This window comes from Canis lupus, chromosome 18 (genome assembly GCF_003254725.2).
Source record: "Canis lupus dingo isolate Sandy chromosome 18, ASM325472v2, whole genome shotgun sequence".
Lineage (NCBI taxonomy): Eukaryota > Metazoa > Chordata > Mammalia > Carnivora > Canidae > Canis > Canis lupus.
Genome location: NC_064260.1, coordinates 6,641,395 through 6,662,784, shown reverse-complemented (window position 1 = coordinate 6,662,784; position 21,390 = coordinate 6,641,395). Strand labels below are relative to the sequence as shown.

At 41.4% G+C, this 21,390-nt stretch overlaps 1 protein-coding gene across 5 annotated transcripts in view; it reads left to right on the top strand.

Moving 5' to 3' along the window:
• HECW1 (HECT, C2 and WW domain containing E3 ubiquitin protein ligase 1) overlaps window positions 1–21,390 on the top strand; it is a 448,536-nt gene that overhangs the window by 410,391 nt on the left and 16,755 nt on the right. For all 5 annotated transcript variants that reach the window (XM_049096371.1, XM_025449281.3, XM_049096372.1 and 2 more), the window contains 2 exons: window positions 16,918–17,016; window positions 17,550–17,679. In XM_049096371.1, coding sequence (XP_048952328.1) covers window positions 16,918–17,016; window positions 17,550–17,679 — 229 coding nt within the window. The remainder of the gene's footprint in view (window positions 1–16,917; window positions 17,017–17,549; window positions 17,680–21,390) is intronic.

Sequence of the window (21,390 nt, the reverse complement as noted above, 5' to 3'; positions counted from 1 at the left end):
AATTAGAGCAGATTTTGTATAATCAGCTGTTGGTAGAGGGATAAAGAAGCTCATTGCTGCACAGGGATGGGAGATGCCATTGACTATTCTCTTGATTTCCCTGGTGTATTAGGATTTAAACTGAGGAAGGCTTTTGGAAGAATCACAGTTAATTAATTTGACCAGACTATTTACATTATGTTACTTCAGCATACATATGAGTGGGGATTGAAAATTATGCTTTGATTACATGACTCTTTTTTATGAATACATTTATTATGGCTTGATTAAATACATAGGAATCGATGCTGCCCACCTTAAAAGTTTCCTTTGAAGACCAAGGAAAGGAAAGCACTCTAGTAACAATGTCAAGCCCAGGAATAAATTAGCATATGTGGCAAATATCATGGCTGAGAAATCCCTAAACTTGATTCTTTCTAAGTATAAATATTAACAAAGTTGGAGCTATCGTTTAAATCACTGAGAGATGCACTTTCCATGAAATTTGTTCATTTTCTGATTTGCCTTAATACCAAATAGAATTTTAAAAATACCAAATAGAATTAACAGAGTCAACTACATCTTATTGGAAGAGGTTTTAAAAATAAAAACTATGTGAAAATATAGATTTATTTTTTTGTTTAGCCTCAATCTCATGAGAGGAAATGTATATTCAGAGCAGTGGGAAGGGTGGAGTTTGACAGCAGCAGAAGCTGGAATGATTGGAGGGTCAGGCCAATGTAAACCACATAGAATGGGTTTCTTAAGTTGAGTATACTATTCTGAAAAAAAAGGTATAGAGAATGGCATTTGCAGAGTTGAACCAGGGACAGGTGTTTAACCTTAATCAAGTTGAGAACAGGATCAAGGGATCCCAGTGATCCTGAGAATGTACAGACAGACAAACCTAGTGATCAAGAATATCATTGTGAAAGATACATGTGAATCACTCTAGACTTCAAGGAGGTGTATGATATGATCCAGGACACAGATCCCGAGGCATGGGGTAGGCACAGATCTTGGGACCTTGGGATCTTCAAGGGCAAAAAAGAGTCAAGAAGGGCTTAGAGTTTTCAGATGATGAATAACAAAGGTAGGTTCCAAGACTGGCTTTCCTTACTTACTATCCAGACTGCCAGGGACTTTGTCTTTTTATGTTCTAATCCCAAAGAATATCAATTAATTCTATTATCTAAAGAAAAATACAGTCAGTGGATAAGTCTTCAAAACAGTAAAGTCAAATAAAACATAGTTGCAAACCTCAATATCACATTTATTTTTTATTTTGTTTTATTTATGTTTCCCATATTCTCCCTCTATCATTACAGTTAATTCAGAACCAATTACTTGGGGATCCCTGGGTGGCTCTGCAGTTTAGCACCTGCCTTTGGCCCAGGTGTAATCCTGTAGTCACAGGATTGAGTCCCATATTGGGCTCCCTGCATGGAGCCTGCTTCTCCCTCTGCCTGTGTCTCTGCCTCTCTCTCTCTCTCTCTCTCTCTCTCTCTCTTTCTCATGAATAAATAAATAAAATAAAATAGTTTTCAAAAAATTTTTAAAAAGAACCAATGACTTAAATAGCTTCAAGTAGTCCCGCTACCCTGGTTACATCAGTACCTCGGTAGCTTAAGAACTTGATATTGTTAGAGCCAGCATTATTTTGCCAATCACATGAAAATTATAGAATGTCATTGAAGTTGAGGCTTCAGTGAGTCTAGTAATTTCCTGACCCCTAATAATTCACTAGACAATATACTCCACGGGAGCTTGGGAGGCTTGTCTGTCGTGTTTTCAAAGTAGCCCAACAACTAGCCCAGTTCCTCAAAAATGGTAGGCACCTCATTATGATTTGTCAGAAGGAAGGCAGGCAGGCCTAGAAGTTGTTTAGGCTGTGTCAAACTGATTGTTTTCTTTTTACCCTTTTAGTGAAATACTGTGCATTGCTTAATGAGTCACAGGCAAGAGAGGGACACATCATTCAAAGGGTCAATAAGGCATCATGGATTCTGCTTGGAGCACAGTGACATTGCTCCCCTGTGGTCTCTGCTTTGTGTGGCTCAGATAATTAAGAACTTTTAAACCTACACTTTCCTGGATTACTCAGTTAGATGAGGATATAGTAGATTTCAGAGCATTTTAGTTATCCAGGCAAGCAGCCCTTTCTGATCAACTTTTCTACATAATTCTGGGCATGGAACCAGACTCTGGGTCTCATCCGAAATTAGATATATTCTCCTCTTGCATGAAATGAAATATATGAGTTTAGTGGATCCACTTACAAACTACATAGTGATATGCTCATTGAGAAGCATTCCAGAAAACTAAAGAGGATTTTTGGATTCTATATTTGTGTTCTATATTGCTTTCCTCTGGTGGCCATACCAAATTATCACAAACTCGGTATTCTCAGAGTTGGAAGCCAGAAGCCCAAAGTCAAGGTGTTGGCAAAGACACGCTCCCTCCGAAGCCTCTAGAGGAGAATCCTTCCCTATCTGATTCAGCTGCTGGTGGCTCTGAGAATTTCTTGGCTTGTGGCTGCATCATTCTCTGACTCTGCGTCTGTCTTGGCCTCTCCCTCTGTTTCTGTATCTTCTCTTCTGTCTCTAATAAGGACATTTGTCAGTGAATTTAGGGCCCATGTGAACAACCAAGATGATCTCATCTTGAGACCCTTAATCATATCCACGAAGACCCTTTTTCCACTCACAAGTTCCAGGGTTTAGGAAGCAGACATATCTTTTTGGGGACCAACAGTCAACCCACTACAGGCACAACCCACTTTAGCTTTCTCTAAAAAAGGAGTCACTCCTTTGGCTGTCCTGTTGAGGAACAAGCATCGCCGTTCTTACTCGTTTGCCCCCTGCAGGGCTGATATTAATAGCGGGCACTTGGCAGGCATCAGGGCTAGACATTCATTTCAGTTGCTAATTAGCAATCAGAAGATAATATCCTGTCATTATCTTGTGTTGGCAGTCTCTTTCATGGCAGATGAAGAAAATTTCAAGTTTTCTCAGCTCATTGCAACACTGTTTCCTCACACAAGGAACTATGAAAACCAAATAAAAATCATGCCTTGCATCTGCAGTATTTAAGCAGCTCTGGAGATGTGAGGGAGTGGATTCTTTACACATTCCTTGAAACATTATCTGGATAAAGGTGGGTGTAGAGAATAGACTTCATCTACCTACCCCAGGGGCCTTGACCTACATTCTACTCTGACCACCTGCTCCCACAGTGGCCCTCCCAGCCTCATTATCACCCCAAACTGTGCCATATCTGAAACTGAAAAATCTACAATCCCACCATCAATCATTCTACAGCCAGCGTTCCCACCTCCTCCCCCTACCACAGCTGCTCACCAACTTCATTTGCACCTCAGATTCGCCATCTCCTTCCCATCTGGCACGGCTTCCTTCACCCCAGGCCTCCATGCTTGCACTCCATCTGATGGGCAAAACGCCACCTTGGATCAATGTCATAATGCGCTCTCCCACATTCAGCGCCAGAGCTGTTTCCTGTACCTCTAGCACCAAAGAAAATGAAATAATTCTGAGAGATGGTACAATCCTAATTCATACTCTCTGACCTCAGCAGGTTCCCAAAAAAAGCTCACCAGTCCTTTGACTGATGCATCTTCCATTCCACTGTCCTGAAAGCCCCTGCCGAATAGACTCCTTCACTTTGAGGAGGTGACTTCAGATCCCACTCTGAGGTGACCACCTCAGTTTCACACCCCAATTACAAATGCCCAGTGCTGACACCTTCCCAGCATCACCCTTTTCCTGTTCAAAAGAGACTTCCACTTAGGCTCTGGATCCATCTGCTCCCATATCCTCCGTGCCCTTGCTCCAGGAGTTTTCTCTTTCTTATCTGTCTTAATATTTTTACTTCCTCCTCTGGTTATGGCTCCTTTCCCCTGTTCACTTCTCCTATTGAATCCGATGTCAGGATTCATCACCAAAACTACCCTTTCCATGAGCAGCAGAGACCACCTAATCAACAAACCCAGCAAACAATTATCACTTTTTATCTTAATGGAAACTTTTACTTACATGTTTTATGTGTAAATAAACATATATAATATTATCACGTCAATAATATGTATTCATTGTAAGAAATTTAATTCTCATAAGGAAATATCTTCACACAGAAATAAATATTATTAATATTTTGACTTGAGGGGCGCCTGGATGTCATAGTCTGTTAAGTGTCCAACTCTTGGTTTCAGCTCAGATCATGATCTCAGGGTTGTGAGATCAGGTCCTGATGTTGGGCTCCAGACTCATCCAGGAGTTTGCTTGGAACTACCTCTCCCCCGCCTTCCCCCCACCCCTCCCTCTCCCCTCGCCCCTCCCCCTGCTCTCTCTTAAATAAATTAATCTTTAAAAAAATATTTTTGACTCGAGTCCTTCCATGCCATTTGATGGACGGTTAGATGGATGGATGGAAAGATAGATGCAAGTCTATATAAAATTTAACAATAGAATCAAAGTTTACTGTTTTATAAAGTTCTCTCCATCTTGCAGTATGAATCCTAAAGCTATATTTTTAGCCTCACCTCCCTGTTGAGCTGCAAACTCTTTTATCCAAACACCTATTAAACATCTTTATCTTGATCCTCCTCCAAGTTAACCTCTATCTAATCTCTCCCATGAGTGACTTCCTGCCATCCCTCACAGCTCCTTCTGCTCACATAAAGCTCCACGTCCTGACCTTTTTACCTCCAAAATTTTCTCACAACGACCTGAACATACTGTAATACACTCTCCAATCTGCCCTTCTCCGCGCATCCATCCTTCACATGACTGCAGACTGATTTCTTAAATGTCAAACCAAGTATATCACTCCCTTGCTGAAACCCTTCAGTAGGTCCCCATTCTCTATGATTTAAAAGCTGAGCTTGTTGGCATGGAAAATGAGACCTTCCAAGACCTCCCACTTCCTCTTTCTTCAGCCCAATCTTGCCGCGTCTCGCTCTTTATGCTCTAGTCATCGTGAATTGCATGCTATTCTAAACACATTCCATTCTATTCCCTGCCTCTTTCCTCATGTGATTTTATTTTCTTGGAAAGCCCTTCCCTGCCTTGAGTGATCTAATTTCTACTCATTCATTAAAGCTCACCTCAGTCATCACTTCTTCCAGGAACCCAGCCTAGATTTAACCCCTTCCAAATCAGCAAGTGTCCTTCTTCTGTGTTTGCACACACCCTGTGTACTTTTCTACAGCCCATCTTACCTGACATTGAATTGGTGCATTGTTCTGTCTATCCCACTCCTGTCCTGTAAACTCTTCAAAATGAATGTTTACCGTTGACATCTTTGTACACACCTGGCACATGGTGGACAATCGGTAAATTTGTTGAAATTGAAATGCATGAACACACGGTATATAATTTCTCTCATCTTTGAAAAACAAACCCAAACCTCATTTGGTGTCACACCCTCCTCCTACTACTACTGCAATTTACCACTCCCCCTGAGAGACAAATTCATGCAAAGAGTTATCTGCTCACGTTCTCCACTTCCTTTTCTCCCATCCTCTCCAGCCAGCGTTTCCTCCCCTTTACCCCCATGGAAACAGCTCTCATCAAGGTTGCCAAATCCAGTGGGTAATTCTCGGACCTCTTATTACCTGATCTCAGATGCACTCTCTTGGTTCCTCTCCAACCTCATTGTCATTCCTTCTCAGTTGATTTTATTGTCCCTCCTCATCTTCCAGATCTGTGAGTGTTACAAATTCTCAGCCCTTGGTCCACCTCTCTATCTGCACCTATTTCTTTGGGGAAGTCTTGTCCAGCTGCATAGCTTCAAATCCAATGTACATCCTGCCAACCCTCACATTAACATCTGCAGCCAGGCCCTCCCCAGAAATACTGACTCAGTGATACAGCTGCCTACCCAACAGCTCTACCCAGATATTTAATGAGCCTATCAAATTTAGTATGTCTGAAGGAGAACTCTCAAGTTTTTTCTGCAACCTTCTCTTCTGGTGTTTCCCAACTTGGTAAATGGCACCACCATCTACACAATTGCCCTGGTCCAAGACCATGGACTGTCTTTGGTGCCTCTCTTTTTCTCACATCTCCCATCCAGTCCATCAGCAAGTCCTCTTGTCCCTATCACGAAAATACGTCCTGAATCTGACTTCATTGCCCCCACTATCACAACCCTAATGTAAGCTACCGTCACCTCCCATCTGGACCACTGCAGGAACCTCTAAACTGGTCTCTCTGCTTCCACTCTTGCCAGACTCACCTCTCTCCATGCAGCATCCAGAATGATCATTTTAACACATCAATCAGTTCATTCATAGACCCTACATGAAACCTCCAGTGGATTCTCAATACACTTTGGATAAAATCCAAAGTCCTTACCAGGGACTGCCACCTCTGATGTTCTGTTCCCTGGGTATCTCTCCAAACTCATGTTCTATCCTCCTCCCTTTCTCTGTCTGGGGTCCAGTCCAATTGCTCTCTTCTCTGTTATTCAAACAAATTATATGTCTTCCACATTGGACATTGCTATTCCCCCAGCTTAGAATACCCATTCTCCTTGAGGCTCACTCCTTTCCATAATTCAGATCAAGCATCATCCCCTCAGAAAAGATGACACAGCCTGGTGTATTTGGGAGGAATCACTCTTGCCTCGCATCTTTTCCCCAAGAGAAACATAAAGGCCAAGTTTCTGGTAGGAATCTAAAATTATATTTGGTGGAGTAGGAAGGTATACTTAGCTATTCTAGGAGTGGTGGAAAATTGCTCAGGTATTGCAGAGTGGAGCATAAAGCCTTGAGATTGGTGACTTTCATTGCCTCGGGAGGCCCAGGAGAGGCAAGTGGTGCCTATGAGTCAGTTAGAAAGGAGACTATAATCACCTAGATTTGTGTATTCTTCCCCCAAGAGGGTGGCTTTGCCCTCACCCCCTCCAAAGGACATTGAGCAATGTCTGGAGACAGGTTGGGCTATCACAACTGGTACTGGCATCTAGGGGGGAAAAACCAAAGGTAGTGTCACACGTCTTCAAGTGCACAGGACAGGAACAGTTAATAGTGCTATAGTTGAGGAACCAGCTCTGTTGTTTTGAGAGTCACAAAGGTCCTTAACCCCTGCAAAGTCCTCCCAATTGCCAGGGAAGCAGTGACCTAGGATGATCTAGAAAGTAGCAGGAATGGAAAGCATGGCTGCTATAGAGAGAGCCTTCTAGAATTCAGCTGACACAAACCACCTGCTGTCAGTCTGCAGGTGACAGGCAATGCACAAGTAGGTGCAATAACAGAGTCCTAGCTTGGGAGGCAGGCCGTCGCGATGGGGCATTCAGGCATCAATGCAGCACTCTGGCCTCATTCGTTGACTCAGCAAAATGTATTTGAACCCCGGGACTTGCCAGTACAGTGCTGGTCCAGACAGGTGTTTGTGCTCCACGACATGCTGTGACCTCCAAAGGCCTCCAAAGTCCACGAACTGTGTACAAGATTTAGCAGACCTCCATTCCCTGCCAGATGCTCAAACATCAGCTGCAGCCTCCATCCCCTCACCAGAGGCAGCAAGAGCCAAGCATATTATCACCAAGTGTCCAGCCTCTTTGCTGTTCTCAATATACCGTCTGATCAGTGGTCCAGGCAGGAAGGCCAGAATATAGGGTCAGCTTTGGGTCTTTCAATGCTGAAGCTGATGCCAGGGGTCTCTCTGACGCTGAGTGGTATTGCATCAGAAGATCCAGCAACCAGAGTCGCACAGAGGGAGACTGAAGGCTTGCAGGGCAAGACTGAGAAGATCACCAAACTCAGAGACACCTTGCAACAACTATTAGGGGCCCATGTTTAATGCCAGGGGATCAAACTACCAGATACACCACAGCAGAACCTTTTTGACTTGGCATATTACCTGGTGCTACACTGAGGGTTTTATTCCATTTTATATCACTTTCATATCAAGGGATTAATTAGAAGCTTTTTGAGAGTATTTTGTTTCAGTCTCCAAAATGTCCTTCCAGGGTATCATTAGGTCTTATTTTCTTCACTTGTCAAGCCATCTGCTTTCCCTTCCATAAATCCAGCCTGTAAACAAGAAATTCCTCTCCCTAACTTCCTGACTGAATTTTTTGCCATTGAGCAAACTGCTTTTGTTTAAAGAATCATTTGAAAAATACGCTGTGAAATCATTACATACTACCCCCTACAAAAACATATTCCCATGGAAAGTCCCGCTGTACAGATCGAAGAGGGAGTGTGAGGGAGAGAGAAGCCTGCTACTACGTTGGTGTCTTGGTGTAAAACGTTCGCCACGTCCTTCCATATGCTGATCCAGTCACCCAGTCTCCTCTGCAGCTCAGTCATTCTGTCTTCCTGAACGGGGACCTCTATCGATATTGGAAATGTGAGCAATTAACCCAATCAGACGGGCATCAAATAGTATATGATGTTGCAGAAATTTCCAGTAGGCTGGTATAGTCGTGCTCCCCTGGGACAAAATCAGATGAGCATTTTTAATTTACTTCAAGTCAACAAACCTTGATGGGGTCCCTTACCTGTGCCAGGCATTGTGATCTGTGAATGTTTTGTGTAAGCAGAGAAAAAGCTTGTAGTTCTGTAGCAGCAGCCAACTGCCGGCTAGTCCACTGGCCCAGTCCACATTCTCACCCTTCAGTCCAGCGTGGGGTATGGCCCTGGGTTCTAAGGGAGAGGCATGCCAGTATGTAGATGGTGTCTATTAAACACTCAGGTGGACTGACCTCCACTAGTCCCTGGGCCCTTGTGTTTTAGCCCTTTTGTGTTTGTGCCCTTGCCCTATACAACATTATGACCCCCATTTTGCAGATGAGTAAACTGAGGTCCTTGGATGTTTAGCAGTTTGCCCAAAGTCACACAGGTCAGAGGAGTTAAACTGAGGCAGCGTGACCTTAGAACTTGCAGTTTTGTCTTTCCCACCACACTACTTGTTTGGGATTATTGGCCAGCGGCACACAGTAATGAGTCAACAAACAGTAATACATTCAAGGAGAGAGTCAAGTCTTTGTTGGGCCTTCAAACAACGTGGGAAGATGTGCCAGAAATGTGTGAAACTCCATTCATTACCTTTTGAACTCACTGAAATGCACAAAGCTCAGATGGAACGGAGATAAATCCTCGCCAGTAACTTTGGTTCCTTTCGTATCTCCTGCCATAATCTCCTTCCATGTCTTTATGAAAACTCAAAGTGGCTCCAGTTGCTTTCATCAGAGGCAATGTCAGTTCATCCTCCAGATATTTGGTGAGCTGTTGTTGAGGATGACTGAAGAGTGACATCTGCCCATTACAGAAGTCCTCTGATGGTCCCAGAGTTAACTGGCTGCATGCTGCCTCCCCCAAAACCTATGAGCAGATGGATAAAGATGAAAACTACTTAGGTTTCCATCAGAGCAGGAAGGGCCACACCAAGAGAAGAACATTTATGAAATGAAATACTTTGCAAGTTTATCTAAATAACACGATGAAACCCTATATTTGCAAATATGTGAGGGTATCTGTGCTGCCCTGTGGTGTGAAAAGAGGAAGCTGCAGAGAAGCAGGAGCGGCAAGGCTGCCCCATACACAGACACAAAGTATCTGTTCTCACCAACTGATATGCAAGAGAAAGACCCCCAAAGGTCCAAGAGAGTGCCTCATGTGACAGAGTTAATGTACTTTTATTTAATACTTTCTACGCTGTGTGTATTTTTCTTTACACTAAAAAATACCCAATTCTGTTTTGTTTTGTTTTCTTTGCCAGGAGGATAAGGGTTGATGATACCAAAAAACCAAAACTTGCAACACATGGAAAATCAAGGCTATGAAAAGAACTTAGAGTCCAGGGATTGTTTCTAAAAATCACAGGGTTGGTGGGGTTAGGTTGAGAAACATAACTGTGAACCATCCACATTCTACCCCTGAAGGAAAACAGACCATGCCTTCTTAACAATGAGACCCATAGCTGACTGACTCTCAAAAGAAGATTTTTTCCTATTAAATGTGGAGTTCTTGGTATTTTGCTATCTTGATCTTATTTTTGTGATGTCTTAGGTCCAAATGGGTTTCTGCGGATTAATCTCTGACCAGTAAATAAATAGGAAAATATGGTTTATGTGTTTTTAGAGGATCAGGAATACATCTTAGGGTGATGGCGTATTGGAATATCCTGGGGAGTTTTCATATTATACCCAAGGTGGAGCCAGAAGGAAACTCTTTTCTCCAGACTTGAGGATTACTGATGGAGGGAGGCCCCATTCCTGACCCATCAGAGTACTGTATCCTTCAGGTGGCTGGAATGGAGAAAAGATTGAGACCAACCATCTAGTACCAGGGAAGGGTCTCAGAGGGGCCTGCCATGGTGTAGGTGACATGCAGATTTAGACAGGTCTGGTACATGTAGTCAGAGGACATGCCTTATCTTCTCATGTCCTCAACACTTCCATGCTGTCTGCATGTGCATCTGCTGATTTACCTGGGGCCTGAGGCCCCTCCTGTGAAGAGAAGTTGAATGGTGCCCCCCATTGGAATCGAACACATGTGGGCATGTCTGATATGCTTGCAAAGGGGAGCCAACAGAAAGCAAGTGTGAGCAGGGAATCTGGGGTCCTCAGAAATGATACAGCTCAAGAGAAGCAGAAGGATGGCGCAGCAAGCCAGAGGGGCCAGCAAGCCTGAGGTTGAGCTCTGAATGAGGAGTAGTAGCTGCTCCTTAGGTCCACCATGACTTTGCCAGCCTAGGGACTGAAGGACAGTGAGTAAACTTCAAAAGGAATCCTAGGGACACCTGGGTGGCTCAGCAGTTGAGCATCTGCCTTTGGCTCAGGTCATGATCCTGGGGTCCTGGGATCGAGTTCCACATTGGGCTCCCCTTGCTGAGCCTGCTTCTCCCTCTGCCTGTGTCTCTGTCTCTGTGTGTGTGTCTCTCATGAATAAATAAATAAAATCTTTGGGGAAAAAAAAGAACTTATTAAACTCAACACCAAAGAAACAAACAATCCAATCATGAAATGGGCAAAAGACATGAACAGAAATCTCACAGAGGAAGACATAGACATGGCCAACATGCATATGAGAAAATGCTCTGCATCACTTGCCATCAGGGAAATACAAATGAAAACTACAATGAGATACCACCTCACACCAGTGAGAATGGGGAAAATTAACAAGGCAGGAAACAACAAATGTTGGAGAGGATGCGGAGAAAAGGGAACCCTCTTACACTGTTGGTGGGAATGTGAACTGGTGCAGCCACTCTGGAAAACTGTGTGGAGGTTCCTCAAACAGTTAAAAATATACCTGCCCTACGACCCAGCAATTGCACTGTTGGGGATTTACCCCAAAGATACAAATGCAATGAAACGCCGGGACACCTGCACCCCGATGTTTCTAGCAGCAATGGCCACGATAGCCAAACTGTGGAAGGAGCCTCGGTGTCCAACGAAAGATGAGTGGATAAAGAAGATGTGGTTTATGTATACAATGGAATATTACTCAGCTATTAGAAATGACAAATACCCACCATTTGCTTCAACGTGGATGGAACTGGAGGGTATTATGCTGAGTGAAGTAAGTCAGTCAGAGAAGGACAAACATTATATGTTCTCATTCATTTGGGGAATATAAATAATAGTGAAAGGGAAAATAAGGGAAGGGAGAAGAAATGCGTGGGAAATATCAGAAAGGGAGACAGAACATAAAGACTGCTAACTCTGGGAAACGAACTAGGGGTGGTAGAAGGGGAGGAGGGCGGGGGGTGGGAGTGAATGGGTGACGGGCACTGGGTGTTATTCTGTATGTTAGTAAATTGAACACCAATAAAAAATAAAAAATAAAAAAAAAAAAAAAAATAAAGCAAAAAAAAAAAAAAAAAAAAAAAAAAGAAAAAAAAAAAAAAATCTTTGGGGAAAAAAAAAAGAGGAATCCTAGTAAACTCTCAGGTCCCTAGCAACTCTGCTGTGAAGTCCCTCTAACAGAGCAGATCAATACAAGGAGCTATTCCCTATCAGCAACATAAAAATGAACTTAAGCCACTCCAAAGAGCAGATCTCGGGCAGCGGCAGCTCGGGGATTGCTGGCAGTGGCACCAGAACATGCAGCACTTCAACCATCTCTGGGATGTGCTGAGAGCAGTATGGCTTCAAGAATGGCAGCCGAGAAAAGGAGGAATAGTGTCACACTCTGTGAGCCAGGCTGGCCTGCAGTATCAGCCGAGATTTCTCGCGGGGCCCCTGGTGAAGAAAGAGGAACAGAGGTCCTGCGAGTTCACACATGGGGGCTCTGCAACTGGGGACCCTGGGGCCTGGATATTAAAGTGACACATGAATACCCATAGGCAGAGAAGGCACAGTGGGCTACCTCTGTAGGGACTTACTTTTATTTGTCCGTAAAACCCTTTATTTGTGGGGCACCTGGGTACCTCAGCTGGTTGGGTGTCCAACTTTTGATTTCAGCTCAGGTCATGATCTTGCAGTCCTGAGATTGAGCCCTACGCTAGGCTCTGCACTCAGCACAGAGTCTGCTAATCCCTCTCCCTCCTCCTCTGCCCTTCCACACACTCACACTTATTCTCTCTCTCTCTGTCTCTCATAAATAAAATCTTAAAAAAAGAAAAACCTCTTTGTGCCAAGTAATTTCGGTCAAAACATAAACTTTTTTGCTTCAGTTATGTGCACAATGTCTTCAATTATCAATACAGAGGCTAAAGAAGCATAATTTCTTTCTATTTCATAATTCCTACACGTTGGTAATAAGTGCAATCAATTTCCCAACAAGTAATTGTTCAAGCTAAGTGAGATAAACAAAGAAAGTGCAAAATTACTAGAAGATGTTTTCTCATAAATGAAATTATGCACCATGGCAATTCATCAACTGGTAAAGGTTTTCCATTTCAATCTATGTTTTTTTAAGCGACTTGAATTGTACAATTGGATTGTGCTTTACATAAACACATCCCAGATCATAGTTCATGGCTCTGAAATATAGTTTACTATGTATATTGGTCTGGCTCTGAGCCATCCTGTCTGTGTTTATGTAAAGCCAAACCACATTATCCTGGATTGCTTGCACACCTTCAGAAAAATATCGAGGGCTAACTAGTGGCCCACATCAGCCTGTGAAACCAGTATACTTTTGTCTTTAGAAATTCCATCTTATGAACTATTTAAAATGCTGTTTTCCCTGGCCATAGAAAAACTTATATTAGGAAGGCATTGTGTAGCAAAACTACTTATTCAGGCCAAATGGGAAATGAGTATGTGTAGTGTGTTTCTGTTATCTACTAAGTGTTGTTACTGAGTAAATGATTTAATGATATTTCTAAAAAGAAGAAGAAGAAGAAGAAATTCCATCTTATGATCTACCCATTCAAAGCAAATAAACAACTGTGTATCGGTGGTCTGCATTGCAAGTCTCCTGTGCTAGAAACCATGCCATCTGCTGCACTCCATCTGGTCGCAGCCCCTTGTTGAGAGGTAGGCAGTGGTGCTCCTCACTGCACAGCACTGGGCAAGACACCAAACCCGGAGATTCCTCCCCAGACCTTGCTTTCCTGATCACTGACGGTTGGTCCAGGGTGGGCAGCCAACCTGAGTTGCAACAAGCAAGGAATCATGCTGGAACCTTGGACCTGGGTTAGAGAGGGTCAAGTTGGTCTCTTGAGGATGAAAACCATAGGAAGTATTGACATAGAGAGAGAAGAAAGGAGCAGATGTGCAAAGAGAGGAGCGAAGAGGAGAAGGTGGACAAGGGAGAGTGAGGTCACTCAGGTCCCTCATCTTCCTGACACCCAACTGCATCCCTGACCCCAAATTCCATGAGATATCACCAGGGACTTGTAAAAAATTTCCCGGGCATCCCGGGTGGCTCAGCGGTTTAGCGCCACCTTCCTCCCTGGAGACCCAGGATAGAGTCCCACGTCGGGCTCCCTGCAGGGATCCTGCTTCTCCCTCTGCCTGTGTCTCTGCCTCTCTCTCTCTCTCTCTCTCTCTCTCTGTGTGTGTGTGTGTGTGTGTGTGTGTTTAAGTGTCTCTCATGAATATAAATAAAATCTTAAAAAAAAAAAAAAGAATTTCCCCCTTGGCTTAAGCTAGTTGAAGTTCACTTGAGCCAAAGTATTTCTAATTAGCAGAAGTCGGTGCTGGAAGCCAACATAAAATAAGATAATAATATCATTTAAAGAGTGCAGTTTTCCAGAAGAGGAAATGGAGACCAGGTAGTTAAGTCTTTGCATGAGATCATAGGCCAGACAACCTGGACCCTAGACCAGAGGATTAACTTCTCTACTGTTCAACTTCTCCAAATGGACACAAAGGGAAGGGCGGGATCTGGTGTGACGCAGATAGGCATTGGTGTTCTCACCCTACCACTTGCTTGGGGCTAATTATGGACCCTCAATTTCTTAGTTTATGAAATGAAGAGAGCTAGAATTGTGAAAATAGAGCTGTTGCAAGAGTCAGGAAGATAACGTGAGTAACATGTGTTGGCCCAATAGACATTCATTGAAAGTTATTTCCAATCTGTTTCCAATTTTTCACTCATAAGTAATAGCAGTCACTGGAGCTGAGAGCATATTGTAAAGGGTGCTGGTCAGCAGCCTCCTTCTGCATTTTTACTGTTAAATAGGGTGCTGAGATAGATGCTCCTCATTATGGGAAGGAAGCAGTCTTCTATTCCTGCTTTACTACAAAGATTTTTTTCCTCAAAATTGATGGCAGATATTATCAAGTAACCAGCTTCTCTCAACAACAAAAGTCATATGATTTTTGTCTTTTGATTTCATAATTTATTTTAATAACAATACCTAATATTAAACTATCCTCAGTTTCCTAAAACCAAATATCTTTAATCACTTCTCATTGTTCTGGGAATGAATTGGTAGGTTCTGGTGTTTTAATTATGGGTTTTTTTTTTTAATGTATGAGTGAAATATCTTTAGTTTTCTTTCTTTTGCTCTTTGCTAGATTCCATTTTGTGATGATGATAGCTCATACTGATGAATTACGGAGTTTTCTATCCTTTTCTGATTTCTGGAACTATATAAATAGCAAAGGGGTTTTCTATCCATGGAGGTTTTGAAAGAAACAAACATGTTTTTAAACATGTGTATGTGTGTATCTAGTCTCACCAACAATTTTGTATGTAGTCCTTTTTCCTTATAGTCTTCTAGTTCATTCGGTGGTTATTTGTCTATTTAAGTTTTCTGCTTCTTCTTGAATAGAGTTGAATAATTTATATTTTGTTAGAAAATTTACGATTCATTGAAATATTTCATTTTTTTTAACATTGAGCTGAAAATTGTGTTCTTGTATAATATTTTCATCTGCTCCCTATCTGTGGATACCTACTACCTGCTAAGATTACAATTTTTCTTTACTAGGCCCTCGGGGGCCAGCTCTAAGTGAGGAGGGTACTTGGCCAGGCACCTGTGTTGATGTTTGCTCTCTTTCTGCTTTGAGTGTCTTGATCATCTCCATCTGCATGGTTACAACCCCATCATCATGCTAGAAGGATCAGCTGTAATGCTTAGAGTCAGAGTGGGTAAGCCTCAACTGGGGTAGAAGTAAACTGTGTCTGTATACACAGGATTGTGGTCACCATGTGGGGGACTGGTCAGGTATTGAGCTGGTCGGGAGAGACCGCTGAGGGATGAAGCACTAGTGGGGCATGTTGACCTCAAGGACTCTAAGACATCTGATTTCCTATGAGATCCCCCACGCACGGTGCCCCCATAGCACCTTCACTGAGATTTCCTTTGCCTCTAATCTCTTCAGTCAGTAATATTCGTACATTGATATTTGTATGTTATTTCCTGCAAATAGAATTGATCACTTGAAATATGTCAATTTGAAGAGTTATTTATAATTATGCTCATTCAATAGGATCAGATGATCTATTCATTTTAATAATTTTTAAAGTAGTTCTAGAGTAAGAAATCTTCTGAGTCTGAAAAGAGTCTCACGAAAGGTAGTAGAGATGTATTAGTTGAAAATTCCAAGTGGGAGGATCTGATAAAAGTCAAAACTAAGTCTACAGTTAGGTGAAAATCTATTTAGATGGAAAGAGGCCAGGGAGACCCCTGTATTGGAGGTAGGATCCAGAGATGGGCAAGGCCCACACGGTGAGAGAACCAGTATGCTAGACGAACCAGACAAAAATCTGGTTTAGGAGCAGGGCAACAATGGGATCAAGCCCCAGGGAGACTCAGCACTCAGTCAAGCAGGTTATTAGCACAAATTCCAGGATATTAAAAAAAAATCCCAGGATTTGCCCCAAGAATTTAAATTATTAAAAGCCCTTACATCTGGAGGTAACCAGATCTACAGGACCTGTTCTTCCCAGCAGAGATCCATTCTTTGTGTGTATGTGGCTGTCAATATTAAATAGCAATGTAGGCTCAGCTTATCCTTACCAAAACGTGATTCCCTGTAACTCTTCCTACCGACTGTGAGCACAACTGCCATGTATGACCCCCACTCAAATCCTCTACCTCCCGGCATGTATTGGTCACACATTAGACCTTCAGGTGGTATCTCTGGAATGCTTGAATAGATAAGGACGTATGGTCCAGAAAACGTTCTTTGTCCTTGGGTTCAGGTCCTCCCTGGGTTCAATGTGGACTGTTTATCTAGGGTTCCAGACTTCTTTATCAGTGTGTTTCTTCTCTCGGGTCCCCATGCTGTCAATTCTGAGAAGAGGATTCCAGCATAATGACTCTATTCTGGTACTTGGGGGAGAGAGGAGAGTTGCTTTCACACATACCAAGTACCTAGGCATTGTTTATGGTAAAGAATGAGGAGAAGGAGAATGGGTACCTCCCTTCTGTCATCAGTTGGCAAATTCCTTGAGCCTCTTACAATGAGTACTATCAGGAAACACGTTAAATACAAATACAAATGATTTTTAACAATATAAATTTCCACCTGCCCTTAAATTTCTCTGCCTTGTCTGTGTTCCAGGTTCAGGTTTAGTGGTCGTATCCTAGGCCTGGCTTTGATCCATCAGTACCTTCTCGATGCCTTCTTCACGAGGCCCTTCTATAAGGCACTCCTGAGACTGTAAGTGTGTTATCGTGGGCCATGGTCTACCCAGCCCCGTCTGAGGACAGGAGGTGCCAAGCTGGCACCTCTCACTCTGTCCCTGTTTTGCCCTAACCATTCCTCTTTGTTTGCTTTTCTGAGTGCTTACATATCACATAAACCTTTTAGTACAATAAAAAGGCATTTGGAGATTTTATATAAGCATAGGAGACTATTATAACATCATATAATGGATATGAATCCGTTTATATAAATAATTACAGTAAGATTACAAACTTTATATTACACTAAGTAAAATTAATCTAAAACTTAGTCTGATTTAAAATGTTTTCTAAAACTTTCTCCAATTGCCTTCAAGAGTTCATGAGTCAATAATTATCCCATATTTATTATTGTTATTTCAAAAAAAAAAAGCATTGAATGAACTACAAAGATTCATCAATATATTCAAAAGTACCAAATTGTTAGAATCGGTCTATGTTGCTTTAGCCAGGTCTGGGCAGCTGTTTGTTTAACAATCTGTTTACCTTTCACCCTTGGAATGCATCCAGGCCCTGTGATTTGAGTGACCTGGAATATTTGGATGAGGAGTTCCACCAGAGTTTGCAATGGATGAAGGACAACAACATCACAGATATCCTAGACCTCACTTTCACTGTTAACGAAGAAGTTTTTGGACAGGTTTGTGGGATATGGGGCTTGGAAAAAAGCATTTGTTTTTTTGCTGTGGAAAATTCACATAACACAGAATTTACCACCTTCACTGTTTTTAAGTCTACAGTTCAGTATTGTTCAGTATGTTCACACTGTTGTACAATCAACCTCCAGGACTTGTTCATTTTGCAAAACTGAAACTATATGCATTAAGCAATAATTCCACACTTTTCCTTCTCCCCAGTCCCTGATAACAGCCCTTCTACTCTCTCTCTCTGAATTTGGCTGCTCTGGATACCTCACATAAGTGGAGTCATACAGTATTTGTCTTTTTGTGACTGCCTTCTTTCACTTAACACCTTGTCCTCAAGGTTATCCACATTATAGCATGTGTTAGGATTTCCTCACTTTTTAGGGCTGAATTCCATATAGTGGAATTATGCTATATACATATATATAACATATTTTATTAATTCATCCACCTGTTGATGAACCCTTTGGTTGCTTCCACATTTGACTATTGCAAATAAGGCTGCTGTGTAAATTTATCTGTTCAAGTCCTCGCTTTCAATTCTTTTGGCTGTATACCCATAAGTGGAATTGCTGGATCTTAAAGTAATGGGATTTTGTTTTTAATCTAGAAAACAAAGAGTCTCATTCATTTGAAAGATAATTTTCTGAGGACTACTTCCTTTAAGAAAGCTGCCCATGTCTTCTTCCTTCTCCTTTTCACAACATGGATCTATTTTATAGAGTCTTTGAAAACCAAAGTGATAATGGATTAGAAAACATTTTTGTGAAGTGTGACATACATTTGGAAGGTAGTTCTGTGATCTGTGCAGCTACAAAAAATACTTATTTTAATCACTAGCATCTAGATATTTGCTCCTCCAAAATGCATGTATATCAATATTATTTAATAAGATAAAGCCTCTTATTTTTTCCCCACCAGTATTTATATATCTTTGAATCTTCTGGGTTACAGTTTTATAGGTTAACTATAGCCTGAATCATTTACAAGAGATTTCAAAAGCCTCTACAAGTGATAATCTGTAATGTGTCATTGTGAGAATTGAGCTGATAGGCTTTATAAGTACCTATAAGCAGAAGCACAAATGTGAATGGCGTGCTGAGTCTGTGTATGACAGGTACACACTGAACTTTGCAGCACCTATACCATAGTCAGGAATTTTGGACAGGTCCTGGAAAATATCAGGATTCTGTTGAATTTCCTTTGTGTAAACATATCTGTAAAGAATACCCTCTTCCATATTTGAGGAAAAAATTTTCCTTCTTACAACTATAGAGAACACATTTAAATATGCCCAAACATACATGATACGTTGGGCACAAGACTGGCTCACTCAGTGGAGTGTGTGATTCTTGACCTTGGAGTTGTAAGTTCGAGCCCCATGCTAAGAGCAGAGATTACTTAAAAATAAAATCTTTTAAAAAAATGCAATTCACTTAACTGTCCTGCATGTATTAGATAAAAGTATGAAATACAGTATTTGCTATGTGTGACTTCTTTTTGCCATTCTTTACATTTGCCCCGCAGCAGAGGGTTAATTTGTAAAATAAATACAATCATTTAGCAGGTGTTATTTTTTTAAAAGATTTATTTATTTATTCATGATAGACATAGAGAGAGAGAGAGGCAGAGACACAGGCAGAGGGAGAAGCAGGCTTTATGCTGGGAGCCCAACACGGAACTCGATCCCGGGACTCCAGGATCACGCCCTGGGCCAAAGGCAGGCGCTAAACCGCTGAGCCACCCAGGGATCCCCTAGCAGGTGTTATTAAGACAACTGGTAGCCATCTTAAAAACTTTTAAGTTAGATTCCTAACCTAACTCATTACATCACAATAAATTCTACCTGGATTAGAAATCCATTAAAAATAAATAAATAGGCACCTGGGGGCTCAGTGGTTGAGCACTGCCTTTGGCTAAGATCATGATCCCAGGGTCCTGGGATTGAGTCCTGCATCAGGCTCCCTGTGGGGAGCCTACTTCTCCCTCTGCCTGTGTCTCTGCCTCTCTCTCTGTGTCTCTCGTGAATAAATAAATACAATCTTTAAAAAAATAAAAAATAAAAAAATAAGATCTTTAAAAATAAATAAAATTTTAAAAATAAAAATAAAAAAGAAGAAAATGCTAGAATTTTTATTTTTAATCTTCCAGTAAGGAATGCTACTGTATATGTGACACAACTTTCAAAGTCATAAAAGAAGAGATTGACATAGTGAACTAAAATTATTATTTAATTCTGTGTGGCAAAAATACAGCATAAACAAAGTAAAAATGGCATAATATTGAATATACTATGGTATACACACAAAAGGCGATTCTTTCAATATAGGAAGAGATCTCACAGATCAATAAGAAATTATCAACAACAAATAGAAAATTAGCAAAACATAAATAGTTCCCAGAAAAGGAAATATGAGGAAATAATCTCATTCACAAATTGTAAAAATGTAAATTAAAGCATAGTGAAATGCCATTTTCCCTTATGTGTCATGAATCAGAAAGGTTAGCAGTATTCCATTTTGGAGATGATGTAGAGAAAAGGCATGCTGTACAGGAGTATAGGTGGGAGTAAGTGGAAGTTTGGCTCACTGTCTATGAAAGGCACCTTTGTGGTAGCTACCTTCATTCATAATGCACCTGCCTTCCTGGTATTGTATATAATTGATGAATCACTGAACTCTACACCTGAAACTAGTGTTACACTGTATGTTAACTAACTAGAATTTAAATAAAAACCTAAAAAATAAAAATAAAAAAATAAATGTACCTGCCCTTGAGACAGCACCCAGGAATTTGTCCTACTGATATTTATTCACACCTAGTTCAAGTGAGTAGTGTATTAAGATCTTCACTGCAGCGTTGTCGACAGTTGCAAAAGACCTGAAATGATCTAAATGTCCAGCAATAGAGCATTGGTTAAATACATTATGATACATTCACGCAATGGAATAGTGAACCAGTGGGATGTATGACTAAAAAGTGCAAGACATGCCAGCCATCAACTTACAACAGTAAGAAGGGTATTGCAACAGCAACAACAAAAACGGAATAAGTCAGATCTGGATTGGTATAAAACAATTGTCAAGGTACATTGTTAGGTGAAAAAAGTGTCGTGATGAACAGTGTACATAATATGCTATCGTTTATGGGGGAAAATGATGATATATACATATTCCCTGGTATGTATGTCTATTCTCCTTGGAAGAGACGTGAGGGCAATTTTCTCCAGGTAGGGAGATTATATAGCTGGGAGGTGAGATGGGAGAGAAGCTTGCTTTTCATTTATGGCCCTTTATACCATTTGAATGTTATTTCATGGACACATATTACCTGCTCAAAAAAATGAAGTAAACTACGAATAACTGAACCCATAAAATGAGAGGGGGAGAAAATAACATGGAAAGTACAAAAGATCAATCCTTAATGTGTGTGTGGCATTGAACAACTCAGAGAGAAGTTTAAAATGTTCCCAATGATAAAAATAAGGCTGCGTTGTAGATCTGGAATAATGTATATCTGTGTAAAGCTTAAACAGATCTCATTCCTCTTGAAATGAGGTCACTAATGGTTTTAGAAAACTGAGTTATAGCCCTTGTTTTGGCAAGTTAGGAGATCCTGAGGAGCAGGCAGGTAGATGCAGATGAAAGACATCATAGGCTTTTCCTAGGTGTGTGTGTGTGTTAGGATTAGGGTCAGCTGCCTGTGAA